This window comes from Drosophila arizonae, chromosome 5 (genome assembly GCF_054131065.1).
Source record: "Drosophila arizonae isolate 15081-1271.41 chromosome 5, UAZ_ARI_1.0, whole genome shotgun sequence".
In the NCBI taxonomy this organism is placed as follows: Eukaryota; Metazoa; Arthropoda; class Insecta; order Diptera; family Drosophilidae; genus Drosophila; species Drosophila arizonae.
This window is the reverse complement of record NC_142925.1, coordinates 26000945-26019787: the sequence shown is the minus strand read 5'-3', so window position 1 is coordinate 26019787 and position 18843 is coordinate 26000945. Positions and strand designations below refer to the sequence as shown.

Here is an 18843-nt window from a genome sequence, read left to right as displayed (position 1 = left end):
TCGAATTAAAGCCAAATTAAATAATAGAAGCTCTATCAAAATGCAAATACAGAAAAAACGTGTTTAAAAACTAAAAATACTAACACTATGTTATTGATATTAGTTACTTTTTTTCCATATATTAGGATCTTTCAAATGAACAGAAACATTGGCAACCCTTTCAAGTGGACTACGTGAATATCAACAATTTGTCATCGTTTGCAGTTTTGCATTTGCATTGTAATTCATTTTATATTTACCTTATTAAAATGAATATTGCTATTTTTGGTGAGCTCAATCAATTTGAACTGGTTGTGCTCACTAGCTTGATGCCAGCCGTATTTATTTACTTGTGGATATTGATAACCGGTGATATTAAAGTAAGCTATCCCAATTTAAGATGTTATCAGCTGAGAATTCCAGTGATCACTGTAAATTTTTGTATTTTCAGAATTTCGAACGTAGCAAGACAGCATATTCGGTTTACATTGCAAAAGATCCTATCAATTGTTACCAAAACTATACAGAAGAGAAAAAGGATACGTAGGAAATGAAATAAAACAAAATATAATAAATTTATCCAGCGAAAACTGTATTAATAATAAATGGATGTAATACTATAATGATCATTTACTTGTGTCCGTGAAAAGAAAAATCATATACTTCTAACCACTAACCACTAACTCTAAAATTAAAATATTAAGCAGATAGTTCTTTTAAAAAGGTAAAATACTTTGGCCACTGAACTAAATCAAGAACTAACAAGTTCAGCTCAAATGCAGTTCATGAGTCACTTTCATGTGTGCATATGTATGTATGTATGTTTATATGAATGTGGATGTACAGCAGGTGAACAATAACACTTTCTAGTTAAAAACAATGCAATCATTTTTAAAGCGATCAATTTTCAATTTCTGACCTCTTACAGCAACACTGGAGGCGTAATTCAAGACTAAAAATCGCGCAGTTGTAAAGGCTAAGCACAAACATAGCAAAAAAGAAATAACGACGCAAAAATAAATAACATGTCTGAAACATACGGTTTGTATTGCTTATAGCATTATCCTGCATTAATTAGTAATTAAATTTGTTTGCTTGCAGATTACCTATTTAAGTTTCTCATAATCGGCAGCGCGGGCAGCGGCAAAAGTTGTCTCTTGCATCATTTTATCGAAAGTAAATGTAAGTTGATGATTGGGAAGACTGGGTGGTAAATAGACAGGGAAAATGACGAACACTTCAGTTCATCGTTATACATATGTATATACATTTACATATATATATGTCTAAAACGATGAATATACATATTTAGCATACATTATTTTACCAATATATCGATGTGAATCCCAATTTTATATTAAATTTGTATGAAAATGCATAGTGCAACACATGCCTCTAATTCCTGTAAACAAGTGTTAAATTTACGTGATCACAGTTTATATACATGTTATGTATGTTTTCTTTATCTATCCAGTTAAAGACGACAGCTCCCATACGATTGGCGTTGAGTTTGGGTCGAGGATTGTTAATGTGGGTGGGAAATCGGTGAAGCTTCAAATATGGGATACAGCTGGGCAAGAACGATTCCGTTCAGTGACCCGTTCGTATTATCGTGGCGCCGCTGGCGCTCTTTTGGTGTATGATAGCACGTCGCGGGATTCGTTCAATGCCTTGACTAATTGGTTAAACGATGCTCGAACATTGGCCAGTCCAAACATAGTTATATTACTAGTGGGCAACAAGAAGGATCTGGAGGAGGCACGTGATGTCACTTTCCTAGAGGCGAGCACATTTGCGCAGGAAAATGGTTTGGTAATCATGACTAACCATGAATCAATACTAATAAATGATTTGTATATTTCAGAGCTTATATTCCTGGAGACGAGCGCCAAGACAGGTGAGAATGTGGAGGAGGCATTTCTAAAGTGTTCAAAGACAATATTGGCCAAGATAGAGACGGGCGAATTGGACCCTGAACGTATTGGTAGCGGCATTCAGTATGGCGGAGCTGCGCTGCGTAATCTACAAACAAGACAACGCAGTATTAACAAACCCGACTGCACCTGTCGGGTGTAGATGATAGATTATAGATGATGCAAAGAGGAGAGTTTAACCCAAGTTGTAGGTCATTCACTTGAACAATATCTGTGTATTAGTTTAGGTGAGCAAATTAATCTCATTTAATCTCTAACTACTTGATACGAAGCCGCATTAGCCTTAGTTTTAATATATGTGTATGTAATGTATTTTTCCTCAATTGTTAAAAAAAATGTTTAACCGTATCTGCGCAGTGCAATTTGTGGCATTCCAAAATATTAATTCGTTGTTTTTTTTTTTTTTTTTTTTTTTTTTTGATTAATTGACTTCTCACCTTCATTGCTGAACTATTTGTACCAGTTTCTTTTAAAGTGTTAACGTATACTATATGTATGTAAACTGTAAGCACTTCAATAATTGCAAAACAAGTGGCGGGCCCCAATAGTAACAACAACAACAACAACCATTAATAACTGGAATCGTGCAACGAACCTCTAGATACGGGCCTGCATCATTTGCGAATACAAAAACCCCGTGCATTGATAGTTATCATTATATGCGCCCAGCATTTTGTAAATAAAAAATTGTAAAGAACTTTAAATGAATTGTGCACGCGTAAATAAAAAGTATAATAATTTTTAAAAACTAATAATATATCAGATTTAGCGGGGCTTCCACACTCCAATTTGTTACACGAAAATGTTGTGTTCGTCAAATATTCTAATGTGGATAGCAGTGTTCGAATGAACATTTAGGACAAAAATAAACCAAAATTATTTTAGAATTGCTTTTTATACCGTAATAGACAATACACGTAAAAATATTGTAACAAACATTTCATATTCATGAAAAACACAACGAAAGTAATAGAAATTTCAACAATACTTTCATTTAAATGTTTACATTGATAAAAAATCTTCCATTAGATAGTCGACAGACTCTTGTGGCAGTTTGGAAAAACTATGTAATCAAAACAATATCTGTTATGTCGGTTCAATTCGGATGTAAAATTTAAAAATATTAGTTTCTGTATTAATGAGACTGTAATTCTTCGACCTTTTACCTTATTAACGTAAAGAGGCGTACTTTAGGAGATATAAACTTTTGCGGTTTGCCACGCTCCCTGTGGGCGGACATATGTATACCCGACAAAACTTTTTGGTCTTGGGTGGTCAGCCCGAGTATATACACAAAATTTGAGGTCTCTGGCATCAATAGGGTCTAAAAAATAGCAGAATTTAAAAAATCACTATATCTTCGGGTCCGATTTGCCATGCCCCTAATGTGCGTATACATTAATTTTTGCCTTTAGACTTTATAGAATCATAACATTAGCTGACGTACAAAATTTCAAAATTTCAGATACAGTTTTATCTGATATATATAAATTATCTGATATATATAAATTTGGTTACTATCGAATGATCATATAAAAACAAGTAACGAAGCTCTAGTTGAGATTGCTCGATTACGAGATCCTCTGAAACGTGATATACACGAACACACACAAAAACAAGTAAAAAGGCTCCAGTCGAGACTGATCGATTTATACTCATTCACGAAAGTGAATTAGTATATTGGGTTTGTACAATGTCCGTCTTGCTGTCCGTCCGTCTGTCTAAAAATGTTCAAAATAGGCTAAAAAAACAAAATCAATTTTTCGATTATTCTCGATAAAAAAGTTATCGGATGAGTTATCGAAAAAATATGATAAACTTTTACTGCCTATGGTATACACGAGTATGCATGCCAAATTTCAGCTCTCTAGCTCTTATATCTTCTGAGATCCTTTTGCTCATACGGATGGACGGACAGGGCTATATCGACTCAGCTCGTCGTCCTGATCAAGAATATAAATACTTTATGGGGTCTGCGATGATTTCTTCTGCCTGTTACATACTTTTCACAAAACCATTATACCCTGGTTTCCCATTTTCAATGGGTTCAGGGTATAAAAATATAATCGACCCGGCCACGTATTCTTCTGCTTGTTACATACATTTAACAAAGCCTTTATACCCTGATTACCCATTTTCAATGGGATAAGGGATAAGAAGGCCCATTTTTTCCTTAGCTTGGTCCTTAATAGCAACGGGCAGAACACTATTAAATAATCTAGTTTCTTTCCAATTATTCTCTAAATTTTCTCTCTGTCAGATCTAGCAACATCTTTCTTTCGCGAGCCCAACGTTTAGAGAAATATTACATTTATTGTATTTTCACACAGACAGTAGGATGAAGCATTGTTAAAAGATAGTTTTTTTATTGCATTAAATATACAGTGTCTTGTATACCTAAAAATGTATAAAAATATATTTTATATATTAGAAATAACATTGAAATAACATCACATTTTATATTCTCATTCAACGCATACTACGAGTACTTTTTAGAAATTTCAAAATTATAAAAAATAAAGAAAAAACTTGAAATGGAAATGAAATTTTAGAAAGGGTCTATGCCTCGCACTTGGCCAGTTTTTGGAGTGCATGCTTTGCAGCTGACAACTTGGCCTGCTTGCCGTTGTTGCCAAAGCCATAGACTTTGATGGTCTTGTCCATGCAGATGAATTGACAGGTGACCATCACTTGGTTATTGTCCATGACAGGCGAGCTAAAGGTGGGCTTTGCCAGCTTGTGCTCAAAGAGTTGACGGATCGGATTGAGTGGTACATTACGCGAGAATTCGAGTAGCTCGGGCTCAAACAGTTTGTAGACCACTTGCCAGGTGGTGTTCAAGTCGCGACAGTCTAGGTAAACGGCAGCTATAAGTGCCTCCAGAACATCACCCAAGGCCTTGGGCACATCGACGTTATGCGAAATGTTAAACTCGCCTACTTTCGGAGCATCGGCTTCTCTGATTGCAGGTTTGGCTTGATTCGCCGCCAGCTCCGCCATTTCTAATTCTTCATCGGAGTCAAGAGGCTCTGGCTGCACATCTTTCTCCTCCATGAGAATGCGTACATGGTTAGTAACGCGATGATTCTGCGTCTCCTGGAACTGCACGAAATTTTGAATGGATTCAGAGAGTAGAGCATTCTCTGCCAGAATGAAGAAATGGAATCGATGGCGCACACAAATGCAAGCCAGAGTCGTATTGTTAACCAGAGCCGAGCGCAGATCTGTCAACTGACCAGGGGTCATACGAGTTTTGTGCTCAAATATGTAAGCTGAGATTAGGAAATCCAAGATGGCATCGCCTATAAATTCCAGCTCCTGGTAGCAACCCGTCAAACGGTTTGTGGGATTTGAGGGATGTGTTAGGGCTTGCAGCAGATAAGCCCGATCGCAGAAAGTGTAACCCAAATTTTGCTCCAAGTACTTATGATTGATCAAGAAACCATCCACCTCATGCTGCGAGATATTAGTGCGCATCCGCGAGCCACCTAGCTGCAGATCTAGTAACTGTGTGAGTGGCTTGCCAATGTCTGGCTTGCAGATGCCAAAATATTCCAGCATACGGAAGCCGTGATGCAGTCCATAGTTTTTCACAACCACGCCTAATATCGCCTCCAAGGTGTCGGCGATCAGTTTATCGGGCATCTGCACCTGTCCCAGGCAGAAGTTAATTTCGTTGCTGTAGTCCAAGCCCGCATGATGAGATTGCCGATTGGCTTGACAGCCGTTGACAAAATTAATAAACGATTGCTTTCCACAATTGCCATCGCCGAACAGCTCCTCCTCGCTGATGGATAAATTGCGCAAATTGTGCGGACCTACCAGCGCTGCCACGCCAGGATTCTCCTTCCAAAGAGCCTTCACATTCTGAGGCAAGGACACACTGGGCGGCAGCCATGAGTACTTCGGTGTGAAGAGCGTGCTGCAGATGCGTTGGGGTATGTCCGTTTCGCTGAGGCAGTATAACAGATTACGATTAGAAACCAGCGTCGATTTCACCTGAAACAATAATAAATATAAATGCACATAATCGTTTCAATGAATATTAATGTTATATACGTACCTGTGTCAGGATGCCCTCATTCCAGTCCGGATATCTGTTAGCCAAATAGAGGGTGGCGCTGAGTTTGAGAAAACAATCGCCGAGAAGTTCGAAGCGCTCCATATCGAAGACGTCGACACTGCCAGCATATGTGATGGCTGCCAGGTATTCGCCCTGTTCTGCCGGAGCAATATGATCATTAGAAATGCTGTGTTGCAGCACTGATAACTCCACACGTTCGACAGGCTTTCCATTATCCGAGCTGGAGGGCATTATGGCAGGTAGCTTATTAGAACGCGATTGACTGCTATATATATTGCCCTCGGGCATTTTGAATTGCAACTGGGTCCAGAGCTCCTTGTCCTCGTACTCCATACTTTCGAAGCTATTATACTTTCCATTGGTGAAATTGTAAAAATATGAAAGCTCTACAGGATAGGTGGACATGACGTTGCGTTCAATGTCGCGCGGTTCCATATACTGCTGCCAAGGCACTTCTAGGTCGGTTATCTCCAGCTTTTCCATCGCCATCTCGACTCCCTTGGTTGGCAGAGGCTCGAGCAGCGGACGCGGCTCTTCGTAATCATCAGCATGCATCGCATTGCCTTGGTGATCGACATTCCGACGGAGCGACCAGTCAATCTCCAAGGGTCGCGGCCTGTAATCCACTCCGTTCTGAGGCATTTTATCCAAGCCAAGATATTTATTAATCCGAACACGCAGAGTCTCGGCATGCAGCATGTAGTGCAGACGTCGCAATATACTAGGCAGGAAAAGCAGCTTCACCCACAGGTCGCCAGGAAAACCGAAATTAAAGCACAGCTCAGGAATGAGCACCACTTTGGCACGCGCTTTACTCTGTGCCGAGGATTTAACGCGTTGCTGCACATAAAAATTCAGCTGATCGGACAGTTCTCGCACCTCGATCAAGAACTGCTGCTTGTGGACTACATCGCCTATGTAGTTGCGGTACTTTGACATGGTGAATTCGTAGTAGGTCTTGTCTTGATGTTTTTCCTCCATCATGCTTAGGGGCGTCAGGTCTGTGTGGACTTTGGTAACCAGCATACGTTTCTCATCATAATTGGCATACCATTGCGTCACTATCGTGCCCTCATAGTCCTCTGGATTAGGTGGCGGTAATTGCTGGCGCTCGGCCAGACTCCTAGAGTGAGCTTTGGGCAACCGTTGGAATTGTTGCACCAGTGGCCAATCGATGTCTACGCCAGGTGTTGCTGACAGCGGCACCACGAGGAAAGAGTTCTCATTACTATGGCCATCGAACACGAAAAATGGCTGCCAAATGCGTAGGATATCTCGAAAGATCATCACATGAAAATGTTGCAGCTGTGCCAACTGCTCCTCCGTCTGTATGACCACCGTCCGCGGCTGTTCGGCCACATGCGCATGCATCTTGCCCTGGTGGCTGAAGAGCGGCATCTCGGCCATGCGGGGCAACCGCTTCGTCAGCAGCAGAGCGTAGTTTCGACGCGTCTGCAGCGAATCGTAAATATGACTCGTGTAATCATTGCGATCGTAGTGTGGCTCCACACTAATCTCATATGCATAGCACGTAACTCCCACTTGCGGCATCGCATCGTTCAATTCTTCTGGATATTTTGTGGCATATGTTTTCATGTTGCTGTTGATCTGTTCGCGATCTGAACGTTTAAAGGTAACTGCAAATAAACAAAATGTACGAGCGTAATAGTATACGAACATATATATGCATATGTATATGGTATACGTATACGATGTATATTCAATGTTGAAAAACTATAATTATAGCCTTGCTTCTGGATCAGTTTTGCGTGGTTTTGCGGAATACCCGCTTATCTGTATGAGCGCAAATCATATCGTCGCTATTGATGTGATACTTCGAATGCTTAAAAATAATTTGAATGTTCATTGGGGGTGTTGCATGAGCGTAAGTATGAAAATTTTACATCTGCTTAAGCATAAATTATGTGTCCAAATGTTATTATTTTAGTGCAAATCCGTATAACCATATCTTCAAATGTTTAATAGCTAGATTCATCAATATTCAACTGCTTTGTACCGTATAGGCAATATTCTTGCAGGTTCTCTTGGATTATTGAATTTGAATAAGGAGTCGTCAAGTTAAAATCATGAATTCCACTCATACGCATTTGGAATAGAGATCAATACACACCATTGTCGCCGTAGTTCTTCCAGTGCTCAAAGTGAATATTGGCGATCTCGGCAACGCGTTCGATTGCTGTTGTGGGCAAAAAGCGCTCATTAAGTTCACCCAACTGGTAGAGTTTGACACAGGTCTTAAATGCCGCTGAAATCTTAGCCAGGCGCGAGCAGGGCATGGCATCGCTCTGTAAATGAATGGGACAATAGATCATAATGATCGAGGATCGAAGAAAACCATAATTGTGATCGCTTACATAGATTGTTTCGCGTAACGCTGAGTTAAGTGGCAAAGTTAGGGACACAACATATTTTTGCGCCCAATCTTTGGTAAATGCCTTTCGTTCCTCTTGCTCGAGTAGCTTGAACCAGGGCAGAACAATGCCAAAGGCATCCGACGGCATATGTTGGCAATAGCGATGTACTAGGGCTAGGGCACTGCTGGCCAGCAACACGGCACCACTTCCGTTGATGAACGGCGGAATATCATCCTGGAAGTGCTCGTTGATATCGTTCAGTTGAGGATCTGTACGCTCTAGCACACGATCTTTCAAATATTCACCGATGTCGGCGTGTGCCTTTCGATACTGCAGTATTTGAGTCGACGTCTTTTGCTTCTCAAGATCCGACGAGATGATCATAAATGATGCTTCCTTTGAGCGCGCACGTCCTTTGGTTTGCACATACATATTGAACGTCTTTATCGGATCCAATATGATTACATAGTTGCAGGCTTGTACATCTATGCCTTCCTCCAGAACGCTGGAACATATCATTATGTTTGCCTCACCATCCCGAAACTCTTGAATTGCCTGAGAGCAACAAAATATGTCTTAAATAAAAACCTGAAATTATGATATTGCCCGAGCCCGCCACATCATTGGAACATACACTAGAAAATCGCACAGTCGGACGTTGCTTTTCAGCAGTCTCACAACTAATAATAGGTTAGGAATAACAATAACATGGTAAAATTTTGTTTCAACTAACGCGTAAGAAATCAAGAATTGTATTTCGTAATTGAGAATCAATCGGTTTAATTACTTACCGATTTTAGCCAGCGACGTTCGAGTTTGTCGAAATCATGATAAATACCACTGCGCCCAACCATAAATTGTGGAAAGAGCACGTTTCGTAGCTCGGGCGTGGCTGCAATATAGTTAAGCAGCAGTCCATAGATACACTTGCACGTATAGCGACGCTCTACAAATACCAGACAGCAAATATCTTTGGGCTGCTTGTTGGCAAAGGTTTGCTTCAGATACTGCAAAAACAATTGTACTTTCGGCGTGGAGAAGTTCATGATCACTTCTTCTGTATTTATTATGTCGTCGGACATTTGATCGTCGTCCAACAGGTCGCGTAGTTTGGAAACCAACATGTGGCGCACACTCTCACAAAGCGTGATGGCTGAACGATACATATTACGCAAACTGAGTGTCTCAGCCTGTCGCCGCTTTATTTCAAACTCCACTATCAAGGAAACGATTGCTATGGATCCCGCATAGATGCCGTAGTTATCCAGTTGGTATAGAAAGTCATTAATTAGTAGTTTAATGGCGCTCTTTTTGTTCGGTTCGCGCTGCATTCGCATCCCCTTGCTCATACGCACAGGCTGATTCCCAATGTCTTGGAGTTCCAGCGTATAAAAGTAGTTGCTGATGCGTTGCCTGATTTCTTCAATTTTTCCAAATGTTTGAACTTCTGATTTATAGGTCATTATGGATTCGCGCGGTTTTGTCGAGTGACTGGGAAGCATGCAAAGAATAAGTTAATATTTAATAATCTTTTTATATGTGCATGCTCACAGCATTACGTTCTCCAATTCCTTGGTGTCAGAGACGGTGACAATGTTCCCACAATATGTGGTTTCCAGCTCTTTTAACCTTTTGGCTACCTCCTTGATTTCGTTACCTTTAATCAGGACGCCAGTCAGACCTACGATGCGGGGCAGTTTTTTTATACCTGATTCCATTTGCATTTGAACAAGCTTCATAAACTCGTGGTATGGGTGTTTGCCAGTGCCATGGTGGCATTCGTCTAGAATCGCAATGCTCACCGAAGTCAGTGACATGTAATTTTCGCTGATCAAATTGAGTATGACCTGAGCAGTGCCTACTAATACCTGAAATGAGAGATTTGCTTACTCATCGTATTATCATATAGTCAAAATTCCTATTTTCAATAATGGTGGTTGAATTTTAAGCTTCTAACTGTAAAGATTCTATTTATTTCAATTTGCTTACTCATTTATCATATAGTCAAAATTCCTATTTTCAATAACGGTGATCTCCATTACCACCATGAAATCATGTACCTTTGTAACTGATGGTAACTGGTTCTCAGCTTTTATTACTCTTGATTCTTCTGAGTTCCAAACTTACTTTTAAGGCTCAGCATTGGTTTCTTGCAAATTTGTATACCCTGAACCCATTGAAAATGGGAAATCAGGGTATAATGGTTTTGTGAAAAGTAAGTAGAAGGAAGCATCGCAGACCCCATAAAGTATATACATCCTTGATCAGGGCGATGAGCTGATATAGCCCTGTCCGTCTGTCCGTATGAACTCCTAGATCTCAGAACATATGTTATATTTGTTCAATAACTCGATATCTTTTTTAACGAGAATAATTCATAAAATAATTTAGGTGTTTCAGCCTAATTTAAATACTATTAGACCTATTAGACTTCAGATTCATTGTGTATATATGTATATTTAATGGATACGAAAATTTTGTAATTTACATATTTTGGAGACTTGTGCTTTGGAATTTACACACATTTGATCACGCTCTGATAGTTTCATAATTAGTAGAGAGCGGGCTTAGGCGTGCGTGTGGATGCATTTGTATGTATGTGTGCATAAAAGAAGTGCAGAATGATTCGAATATCAGCTTGGACGGTTCAGGGTATCTCCTAGTCGAGCAGTCTCGACTTGATCCTTCTTACTTGTTTTAGCTCTTATCTATACTTGCACTATATGCTTGTTGAGTGCATACAAGAAATGTTTACATATTAATGCAGAATAATATTTGACTCCTTAGTAGAACAATCATGTGTTGAAAGACTCACTTGATGATTATGTATTTCCTCGTCCCATTTGTTTTTTTTCCAATTGTCGGTGCCCTGCTCTCCGACATAATATCCGACTTTGAAGTTCGTGAGTTTTCGTACACAGATAGCTTGCTGTCGAGCCAGCTCAACGGTATTGCAAATGAATAAGGCACGCTGACCGCCCTCTTCGATCGATCTGCAAAATGTAAATATATACAATAGTTTCCAATATAATAAACAATTACAGTGGCGAGTTTTAAAGATGCATGAATCTGGTCTGAAATTTTGGACTCAGATTCATTAGATATATTTCACTGGGGAAAAAAAACCATATTTTTCACATATTGCTTATAAAGTCAAGTTTTTGAGCTGGATACATGAAATGAGCCATGTATCCACTGTTGCTCGTTTTAAATTTTCTTAAATATTTACTATATTTAAATTTTTGTCTAAAGACGTTTGGCATTTTAGCAATGCGCCTAGGCATACTTTTTATCAATTTTCCATTATATAACATTTTTGACGATTTTCGCTTTGTACTTGAGACCATTGTCCTGCTGAAACACGACTTTTTCCTCAGGATGCGCACTACTATCCACAAAATCGTGTGGGTGGGTTTTCAAATATTTAAATAGGATTCCACCCTCCACTATGCTTCATGGCTTAATGCTTTTACTGCTTTTCGTGTTGGCGGTGCTGCTAATACTCCTTTCGACTGATAGCGATTTATTTTGTTATCATCTGACCAAAAACCTTCCAATCGTATTCGCTCCACTTATTATGGTCTTTGCAGAATTCGAGGCGAGCGGAAATCTGCATTAGGTAAAAACAAGTAAGAGCGTTGCATTCGGGCGTTATCGACTGCGTCATACTCATTCACATCCCATCAGCAATTTAGTAGCTAAGTATTGTAGAAAATTCATCGTGGCGATTTGCCACGACCCTACTGGGCGTAGACACCTCATTTTTGGTCAGTTCTTAGAGCGAGCTAACAGTACCCTAACTGCAAAATTTGAATGCTTACGCTCAAAAAATGTGAAAATTACAGGGTATTTTTCGATATGCCAGCCTCTAAAGAGGCGTAAAAATTGTTTTTGGGTCATCGATAGAGGAGGTTACTAGTAACTTAATTATCCAAATTTGAAGCCTCTAGATATTATACTTAGGAGATATAAACTGTTGCGGTTTGCCACGCCCCTTGTGGGCGGATCAGTAAAATTTTAACACTTTATAAATCGGAAATATTCCCAAGTATGTGTTCCGAATTTCAAGTCTCTAGCTTCAATAGCGCCAAAATAAACGGCGTTCATACGGACAGACAGCAAGACGGACATTGCACAAAACCAATATACTAATTCACTTTCGTGAATGAGTATAATGACGCCTCTTTGTCAGATCGAAAATGCCCTATTATTTATTTTCACATTTTTATTGTGTAAGCATCAAAATTGTAATTGCATAACCTAAGAACCGTTCCAATAACGGGCCAAAAATTATTCTACACCTATTGGGGGCGTGTAAAATCGGAAAAGCTGAATTTTCTACAGTTTTAAAGCTAGAAACTCAGGACTTAGCGACTAAATTGCTTTTAGCATCGTCTATTGATTTTACAAAAAGAGTGTTATAGTATACAGTATAGTTTAGTATATATTTTCAAAGAAAAAAAAAACAGCTAAGAACGTTGCAGTCGGGCGATACCGATTGCAGAAGACTCATTCACAGCCCAAACGCTGTCAACCAGAGTTTATAGTGCAATTTTCAAGTCTAGTGCGCAACAAAAAACAGGGCATGATCCCATTAAAATTGGAAAATCATCGATAGCTATTGCTATGATTATTGTATCATTTCATTCAAATTACATATATATATAATTTATACACTTTTGATTTTTATTATATACACTTGCTAGAAAAACTATGCGTACAGGCCTAACGTGCGACTTTGATAGAGAATAAATATGATAAATATTAGTATTTTTATCAATATTATATTTTTTAGTGAAAAACTATTTAATAGCACACATTTATCAACAATTTAAAAAAAAAAATAATATTAAACAGTTTTTTTTTCATATTTTAAATAAGAACAAGTAAGAAAGCTCTAGTCGAGACTGCTCGACTACGAGATCCCCTGAACCCTTGGAGCAATAGATATTTCAATAAATATTCTTACATGCACACACGCAAAGACATACTCACGCGAGCCTAAGCACAAATTTTTGACGAAAATCGAAATTCAATAAAATACACAAAAATCTACATTTAAAATTTGGAGACTCTAGCTTTAAAAATGTAGCAAATATAAATTTATTACTGGTTTTCGATAATGTTTTTAGTCGATAACAAAATAACGGGACGAGTTATCGATTTTTTTTAAAGCAAACCTCGATATGCGCGTTATACACCGACTTAGGAAAACAAATTTCAAGTCTCAAGCTTTTAAATCTTCTGAGATCGGAGCGTTTAAGCATACGGACAGGACTAAATCGACTCAGCTCGTCGCCCTGATCAAGAATATATATACTTTGTGGGGTCTGTCACGCCTCCTTCTGCATGTTACATACTTTTAACACAACCATTATACCCTGATTTCCCATTTTCTATGGGTTCAGGGTATACAAAAAAAAAAAAAAAAAAAAATAAAATAAAATAAAATAAAATAAATTATATGTATAAATCTAAATATATAAAACATCTAGCCCTTTGAAACAAAAATTAATTAAACTCACATTCCTTTATAGATTTAAATAATATAACTATTTTACATGAAAACTTCGTTAATTTTGTATTTTCATTTGCTTCTGTATGAACTTACATAAAAAAGCAAGACTGCAAGATACGCTTTATATGCACTAAGTATGATTCATCGGAAGCGTTTCAAGAATTTTCGCTATATTTTTCAGCCCAAACAAACTTATGAGGATGTTTTATTAGTGAAATCACTCTACAGTATGTTTGTACACTGATCAACACTAAAATTGTTTACAACTCAATATTTGGCGATTAACCGTACTTAAATAGATGGATAAACATTGTATGGTGTATGTGTTATTGATATTTCGTAATTTGTATTAACCTTTTAGAAGAATCGCAAATTTCAAGTCAAATAACAGCGATACCGTTTGTTTTCATAAATAAGACAAACGTCCGAATTTTTTGTTATTTGTAATTACGAAATGAGCCGTATGCAACAGGTTGCATATCAAATGCAAGCGAGAAGGAATGTTTGCTTTCTTATTGGGCGACCCTATGTAATTATTGCTTACTGTCAACTGCAATTACAGCGTAAACTGCGCGACTGTGCATTTGATTATCATTGTGTTTCTGTGCGCCTGTATGTGTAAATATATGCAAAGTAATATGAAATGCCTGATACTGCAGTTTAAAGTGAAGTCCGGGGTATCTGCTAGTCAAAGACTCCCGACTAGAGCACTGCTGATATTATTTTTAAGTTTTATTTAAGTTAAATCGATTCGATAATTAAGTTGTTGCACTCACTTGTCCATATTTTGAGAAAATCGCTTGAGGGCCAGGATGGCCACGTAAGTTTTGCCCGAGCCAGTGGGCAAGTAAATAATGCCATTTCGTTTAACAATGTATTCCACGAGTCGCAGTTGATAGCTTCGTGCCTGAGTGAAATTAAAAACAGAAATGTTTCACAGGAATTGAATTTTAATTATTATTATTTACCTCAAGTTTGTCAGTCTCCTTATTTTCTGACATATTTCCAATATGATTTTATGTTGCTTCTGCACTTTTCGATTGTAAATCGTACACTGAAGTGGCGCACATGCAATTAACTACAAATGCGATAGAAGCACAGTGTAAATGATTCGGTTTCGGATCGCTCCTTCATATTTTTGTTTGTTTGTAGAATGCTGATGTGGCAGAGCTACAGCTCTGTTACCATTTAGCTATTCGTATATTTTGGGGATGTACCGTTTTCTGCCGGACAGTTAGCTACTTGATTCACTAATACTACCACTTAATGCATACTAAGCCGGTTTTTCATTAGATATGATTAAGTGTGATATATATGATTCTTTTATATACCTTTATTACATATGCAAATGCTTAGATTTGTTTAAATATCTATTAAATAAAAATGGCGTTACAACGGGTACAAATAATAAAATAATTAAAAACAATCCTTAGCAATTCGATAGCACAAAGACACATCCAAGGTGTGACTGTTTCTGTTAAAGGATGAAATACTTCTAATGATAACAGTTGGGACAAATATCGTTTGAAATCGATTGTCGGCGATATTTTTGTGTTCTCTGGTTAGTGGTACAAGGAAAAGTGATGCAGCCCTAGTGTTAACAACCCTGTAACTGTTTACTGTAGTGCTGCAAAATAATCGATATTCCGTAATATCGATATTCGCGATATTTTCAGAGAAAAAGATCGATAAAAACGATATATCGAACACTTCTTTTAAATGTTAATTTTCTTGCTTAGAATCTATTATAATATTTATATTAATTATGACTTCTTAATGGATAAAATGGCAACCATTTCAAGATTAAAATAAAAGCAACAGCATCAAACAAAAACAAATTTATTCAACCGAACAAAGTCGTATAACAAATTATTTTTCATTAACTTAAACCTAAAACAGCAATTCATTAAAGCTTAAATTCACTATGCTCCTTAAAATTATATTATAATAATAACAAAAACAATTGCCTCCATGGCAGTTTGAAAAAAAAAAAAGAAATTAAAACAAAACCCATTGGTTTTTATTTAAAAAAATTAGTTTGTTTACTGTTTCCGGTTTTAATGACGCCCTTCTGGAATTAGCAATCATTCCAGCTTTGCTAAACATCCTCTCGCTCTCAGAGAACGTTGCCTCATATTTTTTATTTACGAAGTGCAAAATGCTACCGGACTTGGGTGCCAATTCACTCTCTTGCAGCGATGGATGCATGCGTGTTAAGTGATTTTTAAGGCTTTTGGTATTTCCACTTGTTTTGCAGACCTTAAAGCAATTTCTGCACACCGCACAACCATCCTTTCCTTTTTCAAAATATTTCCACACTTCGGATTTTTTTGGGGCTCCCACGGTCTTATTTTCTTCATCGGAGTCAACCCTCGCCGCGCCTAAAACACACAAGCTATGATTCCAAGCTTTTCCAATAGTATATATCAATTGTACTTACGTTTTCTTCCCAAAAACTGATCCATTTTTTTCTTTCTATTGCAATTAAATTAAATCAATCAATTTGTATACAATTTAGCAAAATTAAATAAATGCGCTTCTTACACAGTTAAAACCAACGCCAAGAATAACCATTTTTTCGATATATCGATACTAAGAAAGCCATATCGATCTTTTGCCAAAATTCGAAAATATCGATTATAACGATTCCGATCCGATATTTTTGCAGCACTAGTTTACTGTGAGTCAATACTATACAAAATAAAGAATTTTTATTTTATTGTAAAATTTACGCAAAATTTATTTAGAAGTATCATTAATATATATATATATATATATTTTTTTTTAACTTGCACGCCTTAGAGAAGAGATACCGCAAAAGAACGTGCACACACAGAAGTAGGCATTGTAAGAAGGGTAAACAAAAACAACAATGGTTGGAGTTATAGATGATGCGCAGCTGTTTTATCCGCTGGGTACACGCATCAAAATCGCCAATAATTATGGCACCGTTAAATACGTGGGCGAGGTAGGCGTGTTAATAAATGTTATTTCAAAGAATATATGATAGTTTTCATATGCATTGCAGGTAAACGGGCACTGTGGTACTTGGTTGGGCATCGAGTGGGACGACGGGCTGAGGGGCAAGCACAACGGCATGGTCGATGGCAAACGATATTTTCAAACGCGATTGCCTACAGCTGGCAGTTTTATACGACCGGGAAAGTTAGGTCCCTGTGCCACGCTTGAAGATGCGGCACGCGAGCGTTATCTCAATTACGATTCAAAAAATGTAGATACTTCGCTGATACGTGAAGCACAGGCTTCAATGCAGGCTTCACTCTTCGAGGTTGTGGGCATGGACAAGATCGCGCGCAAGCAAAGCAAGTTTGAGCAGCTTTCGGAGGTGAGCGTGGACGAGACACCAGTCAATGCTGCAGGTTACCTGAAGGATCTCTCACAGCTAACTACGCTCAATGTAAGCCATACTCTCATCTGGAACTGGGAAATTGTGGCTAGCATAACTCAGCAACTGCCTTTGCTCAGCAGCTTGAATCTGAGGCACGTGTCCTTGATTCTACAAACGAAAACAATTTTGAATAATGACTTTACTTTGCAGCTCAAATCGTTTGCTGTTGCCCACAGATAAACAAGTTGTAGAATTGGCTCCCTCATTTCGTCACCTTAAACATATTAATTTGGGCAATTGTGGTTTCACGAACTGGCAGGATGTGGTGCAAACGGCGCAGCTGTGGCCGGATATTGAGTCGCTGAGCCTACAGGAAAACGCGTTAAGTCAACTAGCTGAAGTTGACTGCACAAAAATTTTTCGAAGGCTGCGTGAACTCGATTTGCATCGTACTAAACTCATGGATTTTGACCAGGTGTGCAAGCTGGGCAACATTAGTACCTTGTGTGTTCTCAATCTAATTGAGAATGGAATTGAGCAGTTGCAGCTCCCCGATTGCGAGCCGCAGTCAAAACTAAATATGTTTGTGTCGTTGGAGCAGCTCAGCTTGATGCACAATCCCATATGGAACGAGGTGAGTAATAACTAAAATATAAGTTTTTCTCACAATTTGTATTTTTTTGTTTTTACAATTTGTATTTTTTATTTTTTTAGACTGAAGCATTCAACGAGCTCGACAAATTGCCACAATTGAAGCGCTTGAATAAGACGCCACATTTGAAGTCAAATTTTGATGAAATGTTTTCCAAAGCAGTGGCCAGCATAGCCGGTCTGCAGGTCGTCAATAAGGCAAAGGTAACACCTGAGCAGCGACGAGGTGCCGAATATGATATATGGAAGAAATATGCATTGGACTGGCTACAGGCGACCAAATTGGGGGCTGATGCGCTACGCGAATTCTACAAGAAGCATCGTACCTATCTGGGGATTGTAAATAGTAAGTTGTTATTGCTAACCAATTGTAATAGTTGATTTCAAATCAGTTCTTCTCTTCTTGCATAGAATATGGGTCGCCCGCTGATTTTGTGCCGCGTATACAAGTCAAGCCATCCAATCTCATTAAAGTCCGCATACAGAATAGGCAGACAGGTGAAGTATGGGAAAAGAAGGTGCCACGCATGATAACGGTGCAAACGTTACAAGGACTGATTATGAAGCGCTTTCGCCTTGGGGAAATTCCGAAACTATGCTATATAGATGCCAAACATCCGGAACTTGTCGTACGCCTAGAAAACAATGCCAAAACGTTGGATTTCTATTCAGTGCAGGAGCACGATACAGTTTTATTTGAATAGTGGAAAAGTCTAGTTTAATGGAATATTTAAAAACCCTCCAAAACTCTCTATACCCTTAATTTGGTATTTAATTGTGGTATTTTAGCTGTAAAGCAACCATAACGTAAACTTGTTGATTTACATATTAACTGTGACACCTACTGAGACCTATGCAATGCAAAATTACGAACGTTTGTTTTAGATATTTAAGTTTACCAATTCCCGCTTTTTTTCTTTTAACAAAATAAAAATGAATTTATTAAGTGAACC

General features: G+C 38.2%; 4 protein-coding genes and 1 long non-coding RNA gene across 10 annotated transcripts; 3 read left to right on the top strand and 2 right to left on the bottom strand.

The window, feature by feature from the left end:
* Positions 1 to 21: 21 nt before the first annotated feature.
* Positions 22 to 602, top strand: LOC108616795 (uncharacterized). The gene is made up of 2 exons (XM_018012224.2): positions 22 to 359; positions 431 to 602. The coding sequence occupies exons 1-2, from the start codon at positions 249 to 251 to the stop codon at positions 524 to 526; spliced, it is 207 nt and encodes a 68-aa protein (XP_017867713.1). The 5' UTR covers positions 22 to 248; the 3' UTR covers positions 527 to 602.
* Rab4 (RAS oncogene family member Rab4) lies at positions 563 to 2668 on the top strand. Of its 3 annotated transcripts, none has more exons than XM_089471448.1 (5): positions 563 to 703; positions 908 to 1020; positions 1081 to 1161; positions 1454 to 1786; positions 1844 to 2668. In XM_089471448.1, exons 2-5 carry the CDS (start codon positions 1005 to 1007, stop codon positions 2053 to 2055), a joined length of 642 nt encoding a protein of 213 aa, XP_089327574.1. In that variant the 5' UTR covers positions 563 to 703; positions 908 to 1004; the 3' UTR covers positions 2056 to 2668. The 3 variants fall into 3 exon arrangements, 2 of the variants coding, with proteins under 2 accessions (XP_089327574.1, XP_089327573.1); XM_089471447.1 differs by having other exon boundaries at positions 687 to 828; XR_016270539.1 differs by lacking the exon at positions 563 to 703 and having other exon boundaries at positions 855 to 1020; positions 1844 to 2140; positions 2377 to 2668.
* Positions 2669 to 4259: 1591 nt separating this feature from the next.
* Dcr-2 (Endoribonuclease Dcr-2) lies at positions 4260 to 15373 on the bottom strand. Of its 3 annotated transcripts, none has more exons than XM_089471437.1 (10): positions 15222 to 15373; positions 14859 to 14968; positions 14667 to 14797; positions 11188 to 11365; positions 9924 to 10240; positions 9164 to 9863; positions 8373 to 8927; positions 8129 to 8303; positions 5977 to 7634; positions 4260 to 5912 (listed from the first exon to the last, which is right to left on the bottom strand). In XM_089471437.1, the coding sequence occupies exons 2-10, from the start codon at positions 14889 to 14891 to the stop codon at positions 4473 to 4475; spliced, it is 5187 nt and encodes a 1728-aa protein (XP_089327563.1). In that variant the 5' UTR covers positions 14892 to 14968; positions 15222 to 15373; the 3' UTR covers positions 4260 to 4472. The 3 variants fall into 3 exon arrangements, with proteins under 3 accessions (XP_089327563.1, XP_089327565.1, XP_089327564.1); XM_089471439.1 differs by having other exon boundaries at positions 14859 to 15163; positions 15222 to 15358; XM_089471438.1 differs by having other exon boundaries at positions 14859 to 15362.
* A 48-nt stretch (positions 15374 to 15421) lies between these two features.
* On the top strand, positions 15422 to 18841 carry Tbce (Tubulin-binding cofactor E). Of its 2 annotated transcripts, none has more exons than XM_089471446.1 (6): positions 15422 to 15511; positions 16693 to 16858; positions 16919 to 17391; positions 17450 to 17873; positions 17954 to 18236; positions 18302 to 18841. In XM_089471446.1, exons 2-6 carry the CDS (start codon positions 16763 to 16765, stop codon positions 18592 to 18594), a joined length of 1569 nt encoding a protein of 522 aa, XP_089327572.1. In that variant the 5' UTR covers positions 15422 to 15511; positions 16693 to 16762; the 3' UTR covers positions 18595 to 18841. The 2 variants fall into 2 exon arrangements, with proteins under 2 accessions (XP_089327572.1, XP_089327571.1); XM_089471445.1 differs by lacking the exon at positions 15422 to 15511 and adding an exon at positions 16448 to 16570.
* LOC149268871 (uncharacterized) lies at positions 15714 to 16471 on the bottom strand. The gene is made up of 2 exons (XR_016270541.1): positions 16331 to 16471; positions 15714 to 16271 (listed from the first exon to the last, which is right to left on the bottom strand). It is a non-coding gene; the product is annotated as an uncharacterized LOC149268871 (long non-coding RNA).
* Positions 18842 to 18843: the final 2 nt, after the last annotated feature.